The 12,883-nt window shown below is 33.8% G+C and overlaps 1 protein-coding gene across 12 annotated transcripts in view; it reads left to right on the top strand.

Annotated features, from left to right (window-relative positions):
* The window catches only part of BCAS3 (BCAS3 microtubule associated cell migration factor), a 489,419-nt gene that overhangs the window by 95,764 nt on the left and 380,772 nt on the right, over positions 1-12,883 (top strand). For all 12 annotated transcript variants that reach the window (XM_090257347.1, XM_090257345.1, XM_090257343.1 and 9 more), the window contains 2 exons: positions 6,911-7,018; positions 9,943-10,019. In XM_090257347.1, the coding sequence (XP_090113473.1) occupies positions 6,911-7,018; positions 9,943-10,019 (185 nt within the window). The remainder of the gene's footprint in view (positions 1-6,910; positions 7,019-9,942; positions 10,020-12,883) is intronic.

Below are 12,883 nucleotides of genomic sequence, written 5' to 3'. Positions count from 1 at the left end.
AGTAGTCTCTAGTGATGCCATTAGGGAGGGTGGGGACTAGTGAATTGAAGGGGGCATGAGGAGCATTTTTGAGGTACTGGAAATTGTTTTTTCCATCTGGGGGGATTTAACATATGTCTATTTATGAAAATTGAACAAGGTGTTCACCTTCAATGTGTACATTCTTCTTTATGTTTACTTTAGTATGCTTTATTTATAAATAATTATGAAGTGTTAAACAACTGCCAGTGGCTTAGATTTTTCAGTGTATGCTTTTCTACTTTGGAACCAGTTCTCTGATTATTCTGATTCTTTAACAGAAGTTAATGATAGGTATATCCTACCGCTCTTTAATCATGGATCACTGGATAATAACCTTTTGTAATAGAAGAGCTTTAATTGCAAGGGAATTTCAGATTTATTATTGTGGGAACCATGATGCATTTGGTAAATTCATTAGGAAACTTGTAATCACTGATGAAGTAAGGATAATGTATCATATGTAGGGGTACGGGCCGGGCCTCTGTGACTCTGCTCTTAACTTCTGGGGTTAAAATACTGCCTGCCTATATGGTAATAGAAAATAGAAAGTGTGTTAAAAGAATTCTTTTCAGCTTTCTATTTAGAATCCTGACCATAGCTAGTTCCAATTACTTTCCCTGTCTCTCCCAGTATTGCACATACTCTGTGGAATTTGATCCTCTGTGACTCTCTCACTTTTGTGCTCTCCTTGGGCTCCTCCCCACCCTCCCAGTCACACTGCCATTGTCTGGCATTGTAAGCACACACCTAGGAGGGGACTTACTGGGCCATATGGTAATTCTGTGCTTAGCTTTGTGAGGAACCACCACCCTGTTTTCCACTTACATTCCCACCAGCAAAGGACTGGAATTCTGCTTTCTCCTCATCTTTGTCAACGGTTGCTCTTTTTAAGTTGTTTTATTGTGACCAACATAGTGGGTGTGAAGGGTGGCTCATTGTAGTTTTGAATTGCATTGTCCTGATGAATAATGATATTGAGCATCTTTTTATGGGCTCATTTTCAGTTTGTATATATTCTTTGGAGAAAGGTGTATTCATGTGTCCGTTGCTTATCTTTTAATTGGGTTGTTTTCTTCTTGAATATTTAGAGTTCTCAATATATTGGTGATACCAGACCCTTATCTGATACTTGATTTGTAAATGTTTTCTCATATTTTTTAGTTTGTGTCTTCACTTTTTTGGTACTGCCCTTTGGTTTACAGAAGTTTTTAATATTGATGTAGTTCAATTTGTCTGTTTTTCCTTTTGTTGCTTTTGCTTTTGGTGTCATATCTAAGACTATTGCCAAATCCAAGATCATGAAGATTTAGCCCTACATTTTTTCTTAGTTTATAGTTTTAGCTCTTTTATTTAGGTCTTTAATCTATTTTGATATAATTGTTACATATGATGAGTCCAACTTCATTCTTTTGCATATGGACTTCCAGTTTTTCCAGCACCATTTCTTGTAATGTACTATTCTTTTCCCATTTAATATAGTAGGTAACTTTTTCAAGAATTAGTTTTCTATATGATTATGGATTTATTTCTGGTTTGCCTAATATTATGTCAGTATCACAGTGTTTTAATGTTGCTTTGTTTGGGGTCTTTGAAATTTCATTTACTTTTCACGTCTGCAAAATAAGATTTTCTGTGAAAATTTTAATAGAGTAAACATTGGCAATTGTAAATGAAACTGGTTTCTTAATTTCTCTTTTGGATTGATAATTGCTGGTTTATGTATGTTGGTCTTATATCCTGTAACTTCTGAATTTATCAGTTTTAGTACTATTTTGTAGATTTTTTGAGACGTTCTTACTAGGATTGTGTTATCAGCGATTACAGATAATTTTAATTCTTTTCTAATTTAGAAGCATGTAATTTCTTTTTCTTACCCAATTGCTTTGGCTAGATCTTTCAATATAATGTTTAATAGCAGTGTTGAAAGTGAACATCTTTTTCTTGTTCATGATATTGGAGGGAAAACAGTCAGTCTTAGGCCTTTTAATATAACGTTAGCTGTGGTTTCATAAATGCTCTTTATCATATTTGAAAATTTCCTTCTATTGCTAGCTTCTTGTGTGTTTTTATCATGAAAGGATGTTGAATTTTGGACAATGCTTTTTCTTGAACAGTTGAGATTATCATATAGTTTTTCCACTTCATCTTATTAATGTAATGTTGATTGTTTCAGAGTTTATTATTTAATTCCACATATTTTTGACCTTCGTTGTTTTTAAATGTATTGAGACTTCTTTTATGGTTAACATATAGTGTATCCGGTTGAATGTTTTATGTGCACTTCAGAGGAAAGTGCTTTTGTTGGGTGGAGATTCTTCTGTAAGTTGGTTAAGTTTAATTGATGTTTTAGTTTTTCTTCATTCTACTCTGATATGTAATTTCAGTTGTCTTATTTTCTTGCGTTAGTGTTTAGTGGATACTAGAGTACAAAGTAAAAGCTTATCTTATGTCTGTATATTTTGGTATAACATGTGTCCTTCCTGTTACGAGGCATGCGTACTGCTGATGTTATGGAGAGCTTTCTCATCAGCCTTCCCATGAAGAAAATTAAGATTGTCTTGTGTCCCAGGGAAATGGCCAAGGCTTTTAAAAAGAGAGAAAGTAGAGAACAAAAGGATATGTCATGCATATACACAATTGTGCTGTTGGCTGATAGCGGGACTCTTTTATGAATGTGTGACTTCCTGAAAACTCTTATTTTAAAGAGTTATCTTTCTATTAGGCATTGAATAAGAGGTTTTCCCCCACATATAAATAGTTTTTAGTTCTATCAAGTCTTGTTCAGTCAACTCTGGACAGCCCTCATTGCATTTGTTTTGTCTACTTGTATTGAAGGCTTTCTGCAGGAAGAATCTCAGTTGTGACATGTATGGATGCCAGTGAAATGATGAGAATTTGTTTCTAGTGTACCAGTAACTGTAATGAGCTGCTAATTGAAGGTGACAAGCTGTTTTTTCCTTCCCAGCTGGTCTGGCAAAATGTTAAATTTTATTCATTATTAACTCATTGCTTCTCAGCAGAGGATGGGTTTAATTAGTTGGGCACATTAAGAAAAGAATTTTTGCTTTGTGTAAATTTTAGAGATTGAAATTCAGGTTTTGCTAGCAATTGTAAACAGCTGTGTAAGTACCCAGCATACTCAAGACCCAGCAACACCCCCCCCCCAAAAAAAAAGTTTCTCATGCCACTTTGTATCTATATAGTTTCTCTCCTTTGCCCTGGCTGGTTTAGCTCAGTGGATTGAGCGTCGGCCTGCGAGCTAAGTGTCGCTGGTTCGATCTTCCAGTCAGGGTACATCAGAGAAGGAAAACTCTGACTCCAAAAAACATCCGCTGCCTTGCGGCATACCTCTTCAGGGGAAAGGCTAAGGGAGTAAACCCCGACAGAAAATCCGGAGCCGGAGTCCCTAAGGCGGTTTGACGTTGTAGTCAACACCGGCAACTCCTGCGGCGCACCTGAACCCAAGCTGTATCGACTCCGTCTTTCCCTTGGACCCTTCAGCTGCGAAGAGAGGGGGGGTCTGCTGCATGGGCAACAGCAGACCCTCCATATTACCCTGCCCAGGCTCTGTAGCTTCAGCGTCATCACAAGATGTCGATTCAACACGGGAGGAGACAGATACCATGTCACTCCCGAGTCGGACTGCACAGCCATTCTCGGCGGTGCAGATAGACTCTTAAGAAGCTACACCATCGTCTCTCGAGACGGACGGCTGCCGACGACGACGAGTTTCTCTCCTTCATTGGACCCTGGCAATAGTCTGTTGCATCAATATGTCACAATGTATTTATCCATTCACTTGTTGTTTAGCATTTAGCTGTTTTTGTTATTATGAATAACAAATTACAAATTTTTTTGAGGAAGCTTCATATTGTTTTTCATAGTGGCTGTACAAATTTACATTCCTACCAACTGTGTACAAGGATTCTCTTTTCTCCATGCTCTCGCCAACATTTATTTATTAAAAAAAATTTTAATTTGTTGATTTTAGCGAAAGAAAAAAACATTGATTTTGTTGTTTCATTTATTTATACATTCATTGTTTGATTCATGTATGTGCCCTACTGGGGATTGAACTTATAACCTTGATATATCCAGATGATGTTCTAACCAACTGAGATATTTGTGCAGGGCCAACATTAATTTTTAATTTTTTTAATTAAAAATTTTTTCAATTATAGTTTACATTCAGTATTATTTTGTATTGGTTTCAGGTATACAGCATAGTGGTTAGACAATCATGTACTTGACAAAGTGTTCCCCCTATATTTCTAGTACCCACCTGGCACCATACATAGTTATTACAATATTATTGAGCATATTTCAGAGAAGGAAAACTCTGACTCCAAAAAACCTCCGCTGCCTTGCGGCATACCTCTTCAGGGGAAAGGCTAAGGGAGTAAACCCCGACAGAAAATCCGGAGCCGGAGTCCCTAAGGCGGTTTGACGTTGTAGTCAACACCGGCAACTCCTGCGGCGCACCTGAAGCCAAGCTGTATTGACTCCGTCTTTCCCTTGGACCCTTCAGCTGCGAAGAGAGGGGGGGTCTGCTGCATGGGCAACAGCAGACCCTCCATATCACCCTGCCCAGGCTCTGTAGCTTCAGCTTCACTGGAGAGGACACTCCAGCATCATCGCAAGATGTCGATTCAACACGGGAGGAGACAGATACCGTGTCACTCCCGAGTCGGACTGCACAACCATTCTCGGCGGTGCAGATAGACTCTTAAGAAGCTACACCATCGTCTCTCGAGATGGACGGCTGCCGAAATTGAGCATATTTCCTATGCTGTACTTTACATTCACATAACTATTTTGTAAATATCAATCTGTACTTATCAAACTCTTCACCTTTTTCTCTCAATCCTCCAAACCTATGGCAACCATCAGTCTGTTTGTTGTATCTATGAGTGTGTTTCTGTTTTGTTTATTCATTTATAGGCATATTGTTCTTTAGATTTCACATATAAGTGATATCATATGGCGTTTGTCTTTTTTGACTGACATATTCTACTTAGCATGATAGCCTCTAGGTCACCCATGCTGTCGCTAGTGGTAAGATTTCATTCTTTTTTTATGGTCAAATAATATTCCATTGTACTATATGTACCACAGCTTTTTAAAAATCTGCTTGTCTATTGATGGGCACTTGGGTTGTTTCCATATCTTGGCTATTGTAAATGATGCTGCAATGAACAGAGGGGTGCATATTTCTTTTGCATTAGTGTTTTGTGTTTTTTTGGTTTTATACTTAGAAGTGAAATTCCTGGGTCATAGGCAGTTCCATTTTTACTTTTTACTTTTTGATAATAGACATTCTAATAAGTGTGAGGTGATATCTCATGCAGCCTTAGTTATGTAGCTTAACTAGTAAGTCCCATACATGTAAAGTCCCCTGATCATGTTTTGCATCTTTTCACAAAAATTTAAAATTAGCCTCTCATTGTTGAATAGGATGAGAAGAGCATCTCCTTTCCTACCTTCTGAAAGAGTGTGTTTGGGCTATCTAAACTTTTTTGCTTAAATGGTTGATAGAATTTGAAAATTCTATTTTCATGGGATTTTACTTGCTCTTCTTTTTCTAATTCTAAAGGTGAAAACAGTAATGTCTCCATCTGTTCTGGAGTCAAAAACAGCATCTTAATTATTATACCTTTACAATATGTCTTTAGTGGAATGCATCCATACACATTTTAGAATGAGGTCTCATTCTTGGTAGATTTTTGATTAGGGTTGAACTTTTATCAGTTTAGAAAGTCTGTCAGCCTATGCTATGCACTTCCATTTAATTTGGTCTGGTTTTGTTCCTTTTCTGTGTAAACATACTGAAATTTTTCCTTAGATTTATTCCAGGGTATTCAGGATATTAATATATTCAATGTATTATATTGTTTTAAAGTTTTATTTTGTAATTGTCTTTAATTTAAAAAAATATAGATGCTATTCTTTTTAGTGACCTTGGTTAATTCATATATCATTTCTTTTTTATTGTATTTTACTGATTATGTTATTACAGTTGTTCTGATTTTTCTCCTTTTGCCCCCCTTCCACCCAGCACTCCCCATTCCCTCAGGCAATCCCCCAACCATTATTCATGTCCATGGGTCATGCCTATAAGTTTTTTGGCTGCTCCATTTCCTATGCTGTACTTTACATCCCCATGGCTATTCTGTAACTACCTTTTTGTACTTCTTAATCCCCTCACCTCTTCACCCATTCTCCTGCACCCTCTTCCCATCTGGCAACCATCAGAATGCTCTCTGTATCCATGATTCTGTCTCTGGTCTTGTTTGCTTAGTTGGTTTTTTAAGATTCAATTGTTGATATATTATTTCTAATTCTAGTGGTTCGTAGTATTAGTTTTTATACTTAATACAATCACGTTACCAGCAAATAATGGCAGTTTCATTTCTTCCTTGTAGTAATTTCTTTTCGTGCCTTATTTTCAGACCTTCCAAACTATATTTAATAGAATTGGCAATAATGAGTATTCTTGCCTAATTCCAGGTTTTAGGGTAAAATCTTTCAGTATTTTACCATTATAAATGATTACTAGTTTTTGTTAGTTTTAAGGTTGTTATTTTTTATCAGATTAATAAGTAGGCTTTTAATTTTATCAAATATTTTCTGCTTTATTATAATTCTAGGATTTTCCTTTTGTATATTAGTAAATTAGTGAATTAATTTTATTGTTTCTTCTTTCTCTAATTTTGCATTTCTGAAATGAGTTGATTGGGATATATTATGATTTCTTTTAACAGCTCAAATCAATTTTCTTATGTTAATAAGGGGTTTTAAATTATTTTAATAGGAAAATATGGAGGCCTCACACCTTTTGAAAAATAATGGCATTTTTCTTTCTTTTTCTTTTCTTTTCTTTTTTTTTTAGCACTAGCCCACCTTACTGTTGTGTGGATCTATATTCACTTCGTACTGGGGAGATGGTCAAGTCCATTCAGTTTAAAACTCCTATCTATGATCTTCATTGCAATAAACGGTAAGCATTTTTCATGTGTTTCTTGTGCCAGGTAACATACCTCCTGGGCATGTAGAGCTCTATTAATATCATTGACTCTCTTTGGTTTATTTTTTAAAACTGTTGCAAAAACACCTTCTCCATTCTGCTAAATGGAATAGCTCTTAAGATTTCTTAATGAATATTTTCAAATTTCTAGTCTTGACCCAGTTTTGATTTGTGAATTAAGTTTAGTGACTCATAACCAGAGTTTTAAAAATGAAATGGAAAAGGATAGAAAGTATCTGAGCAAACATACAAAGGTTATGCAGAATGATTTTATATGTATCATTTAACTTTTTAATATATATAATGTATGTGCTTCTGTGTTTACTGGTTTATGATATGAAATGTAATTTTCCTTTTAGCATTCATCAAAACAAAGCATATCTGAACTACAAAAAACGCTTTTTTCCTTATTCCTTAAGACTGTAATTGAGCTAACACAGGAACTAGATAAAATTCCCTTCGTTAAGATCTGTTTTGTTAATATCTCTAGGTAAATTTTCAGAAATGGGTTGAAATTCTACCTGACCAAGTAATAATGAAGAATTAATTTATTTAAGTACAACACATTGAAGGAGAAAGGGATGTTAATTCTATAAGTCAACACTTGACCTGTACATTTAAACTGAACCCCTACAATGGTATGATGCAAATTGTAATTCTTTCATCGCATTGAAAAGTGAATGCACAGATCATTGAAAATGAAATATTTTATGCTGTGTCAATATAAAATAAATTTTATAATCAATCAAAGCCTCAGGTTATGATTTAAAGGGATATTTCAGAAAGTGACTCAGAAAGGTTGAATGTAATAGGAAGCTTAGACATATCTGATAACTACAAACTAAAGAACACATGGACTTTGATAATAATGATAAATGTGTTTGAATTGATACAGGACAAAGAAAAGCTATTCCATGGTAGTATACAGTTCATAATGAAGATCTAATTGTCATGCATATTTAAAATTCAGTAATATCACACAAAATGATAGAAAATAAGAGAAATATTGTTGGGATAATGTTATTATCCAGTGAGTTATCAAATTATTCAAAGTCAACATTATTGAATAGCTGGGTCCTGTAGCTAGTATATTTAACCAGGAAAATTGTAATGAAAGCTCTTCTCTTTGTGTATCACAAAGTGAATTACCTATTTTTTTTTTTTAGCCAAAGATTTGTAGATCAGAATTTGCTTATGTTACAAATACATAAGTATACCAGAAAACAGAAAAAAGTGAACTTACATTTTTAAAATAGTATTTCTTACATTATCTTAAAAAGTTGCTGCAAAGGATATGAAGGGCAAAACTGGGTTTTTCTCAATTCCGCACTTGTTCGAAGTGTCGTGCTTTGGATGATGCACAGGGAAATAGTAAAGGTTGGCTTTTCTCACAACAAATATTTCTGTGTTTATGTTTTAAGAATTTTGGCCATGAAATAATGAATGTATTTAATATTTTAAGAAATATAAAATACCCTTGAAAATTAAAATGGTTTACTTTTTATAGACAGTGTGCTCATCCTAAATAATTATGAAACTTCTCAGTAGGAGTCATAGTAGAGAGGAGAGTAATTTATGAAAGTAGAAATGAAATTCTAGGATATTTGGCTGATGTTGCCAAGTTTTTTTTACTTGTATTGTTTTAAAGAAAAACTACATGAAGATACGTTCTAACAGAAAAGCCTCTTGAGTTGGATTCATTATGTAATATATTGGAATTGATTTTTACATTAGAATTTGTGTAAATTCAAGTGAGATGAAGGTTAGGGGAAAAGATATCACGTGGATTGAAGGATACTGCTTATACTTTGCTTCATACAAAGTCAAATCTGATTGGTCAGGTCTTTTCCTGGTTAAGTTTGCATTTGTGTTTGCAAATCATATGTGTGGTATAATTAGTCTTTTGAACTTACAGTATTCATAATTAAACCTTCCTGTTGGAAATTTTGTGTATTGCTATGTTTTGAGGAGGGGCTACTGGATTATATAAAACCTTTTAATCCCTGATTTGTGTTTTTTGCATTTTCCCTTATTTGAGTTTTTCACTTTCTTATTATGGATTCCCTAAGCCTTTTAACCTCGGTCTGATGATTGGTTGGTTTTTTATATTAAGTGCCATGACAGAATCATTTATGTGTTGTCAGCTGTGTTAAGGATTAATAAAACATGCATGTTCAGTGTAACTTTTCCCCCAGTCGTCATTAGCATGTTACTCAGATTTATATTCCTCAAATTTTTAAAAATAAACTGTATGTTAAATATTGAGCAATAATTATCTTTGGTTTAAAATATAACTTTGAAAGTTGGCTCCTATATTAATGTCTTGCAAAAAGCAGTACTCTAAAATGTAGTTTATAAAATAACTTTACCTGGGATGTATTTTAGGAATTTTAGTTTAAAAAATTTATAACTAAATTATTTTCCTAATTTTTTATAAATCTTGGGCTTTGAGAGAAATATATTTATAAAGGGTCTGATTAAATTTTAATATATTGAGTCAATCAGAAAAGACTCATTTACATTGAACAATAGTTGTCTGAGTTTTCTTTCTCTGTTTTGCTTTTGTATTGGGAAATTCAGTGGTAATTTTAAGTGACAAGTTATATAAATCCATTTTATGTTTAATTCCATGGCTTTTGAGCCAGAAGTGGAAAAACACTTTTAGTAAATAGCCATCCATTTATTGATATCATACATTCTTAATGAAGATAGATTTATATGACTTACAATGAGTGAAGATGTAGTTTGTTCTCTGTCACTTTTCTTTCTCTAATGTGTATTTTGATTATTTTTTAAATGATAATCATTTAAATCTAGATGATTTAACTTTTTATGATTCAATTTATAGAATTTCACACTCAACATTTCCTTTTATGTGTTTTTCTCTCTAATTTTAGGATCCTCGTTGTAGTATTGCAGGAGAAAATCGCTGCCTTTGATAGCTGTACTTTCACAAAAAAATTTTTTGTCACAAGTATGTAAAACTTGATATATTTTCTATCATAAGCATTTGAGTTTATAGTATTTACTTGTTAGAATCAGCAAACTAATTGTAATCATAACATCATTTTCATGATATTTAATTATTAGGATATTCCTTTGTTTCTGTGGATGCCTTCTTTAGTACTGTTCTTTTATAGTATTTCATTTTCAAACCACACCACATTTTCCTCATTTTCCTATATATTCTCCTTGAGTAGCTGTGTTTAATTTAGGTTTGTATAACAGTGTTGCACTTTCAAAGCAGTTGTTTAGTTATCGTAACATGCTTGAGGTGATTGTATTATCATACCTGAGGAATTTGAAACTGGATGAAATGTTTGTATCTGGCTCTTTCCCTCCTTCTTTCACCCACTTCCCAAAACTTCAACTACTGCCCAAAAGTGCAAAAATAAGCATAGACTCTGCAGCTACACACACACACACACACACACACACACACACACACACTCACACAGATTAATTTTTTTTTTTAAGGGAAATAGGCTAGGGCAGGACAGAAGAATGGAAATCCCAGCAGAAATTGATTCTGAAGGAAGTCTGGAGTTAGAATTTTTAAAAATACTATAGTCTAGTAAAACAGTAGCTTTCACTCTTGTTTTTTATGTTTTAACTTCTACAGCTCATTATTGAAGCTATAGCTGTTTTTCCAGAGTTGATAGGTATGTGCTCAGACATAGTTCTGTTGGAGTAGATCTCAGTTTTGTTATGACCCAGCAATCCCACTCATATTGCTACATCTCCTTAAAAATCACAACTATTTACACACTTATTCATCAGGTGTTTACCCAATACCTACTATGTTTTAAGCACTGAGCAGTAGACATTATTTCTTTCTGATAAGAGTTCATGTTCTTGGTATAATTAATGCATTATAGTCTACATGTAATTGCATATATTATGTACTAAATGTTATAGTATATGTAACAATATAATCCATTATAATACATAGTTTATTGATAATTTTGTAAAACATGGAGAATACGACATATCATCTCCTTGAGATTGTAATAATTTCTCTCAGAGATCTACAAAGATAATAATGTAGATCATATTCACTGAGATATTTTTGTTTTATCACAAAGCCTAATGTACACCATTCCCAAATGTACATTAGTATCTCCAGTACCTAGGACACTGGCTGACACAATGTAGGTTCTTATTAAATATTTCTTGAACAAATGAGTACATTAATCCAGTTTTTAGTCAGTTATTTTATGCTGATCGGAAACTTATTGATGCTTTAATAATTATTAAATGTAGATGATTAGACAGGATCTTCTGTTCTATGTTAAAAAAGTTTTGGGAAGTATACTTTTGTTAACATTTTAATTCACAGATGTAGCATATACATAAAAAGGGGATCTTTGTATATTGCATAGCTTATTTTAGCTTTTAATCCTTTTTTCTTATAAAGGCCTTAAGCACTAATATATTACCTTATGTTTGTATTGCTCAGCGTCATAATTAAAACAATGAGAGAAATAGACCTAAGGAACCATGTGTGAATCTAGCTATTTCATTCAAGTATGCGGGCTACAGAGAAGTGAATCAGAACAAATTATGAACGTTTCAGCTAGATTCAGATGCCAGGTTTTCCTGAGCATTTGTCTTTACATCTTATCAATAATCTTCTACTGTTTATTGTTTGTCAAAGATGTGTGTCTTGGCTTCTGCAAAGTCAGACATTTCTGTTGGGACTTCATTTTAATTTTATTCTTAGAGTCTGTATTTCTTGGTAGTTGTTTTCACTTTTTCAAATCAATTCAGGAACACAGAGCTGTTGTTCCCCCCACCCCCCTTTCTTCCTTCTCTTCCTCCCTTCCTTCTTTCCTTCCCTCCTTCCCTCCTTTCTTCCTGCCTTCCTGCCTTCCAGGATCCTTCCCTCTGGCCTTTATTATTTTTTAAAGGCTAAAGAGGTAAAAAGATGTAAATGTAGGATATGAAATGATAATAGACTAGAAGAAAATATGAAATAATTTATATGAGACTGGAAGAAAGATTGATAAACTCAACTACACAAAAAAATAAAACATAATTACAGGGTACAAACATCGTAAATACAGTCAGGATAAAAGACAATTGTGAAACAAAAATGGTATCATGATTATAGGAATATTTAACTTTAAAGAGCTAAAATTAACAGGGGAAAAAAATCAACTTAATTAAAATAAACAAGGTATTAATCATTTACCAGAACCAGAAATAAAAAATGTTTATTAAATACAATAAAATGTTCACCTTAGTTAAAAATACCTATGTTTTCCTCTACATATTTTATCGTTTCTGGCCAATTTTTAGGTCTCTGATCCATTTTGAATTAATTTTTGTGTATGATGACAAATAGCTGTCCAGTTTCATCCTTTTGCATGTGACTTTACAATTTTCTCAACACCATTTATTGAAGAGGTTTTCTTTTCTCCGTTGTGTTTTTGGATCCTTTGTTGGAAATTAGTTGCCCGTGTACATGTAGGTTTGTTTTTGGATTCTCAATTCTGTTCCTTTGCTCTGTGAGGATATTGTTTTGGTTATGCAAACATTTAATTTCTAAAATACTTTGAAAAGCTCTTGTGTAATACAATTGTGAGTACCTTAGTTATGTATGAATCAGGACTGTAAAATTAGCAGAGACAGCTGTGTCCATCAGAGAAAGCATCTTGGGAATTTGTGCCAAAGGGTAGAAGGATCAGGTAAAGAGAGCTGATAGATAACTGGGAAGGGAACGCAGCCAATGTGATGAGAAAGGAGACACCTTTGTGTTTGGCTGTACAGAAAAGGTGGCGTTGAGCAGCTGTCTGATGTGGAAATCCAAAACCCATGTATGATTAAGAAAACAAA

The sequence above is a fragment of the Furipterus horrens genome, unplaced genomic scaffold (genome assembly GCF_987537825.1).
Source record: "Furipterus horrens unplaced genomic scaffold, mFurHor1.1.pri manual_scaffold_11, whole genome shotgun sequence".
In the NCBI taxonomy this organism is placed as follows: domain Eukaryota; kingdom Metazoa; phylum Chordata; class Mammalia; order Chiroptera; family Furipteridae; genus Furipterus; species Furipterus horrens.
This window is presented reverse-complemented; position numbering and strand designations above follow the sequence as displayed.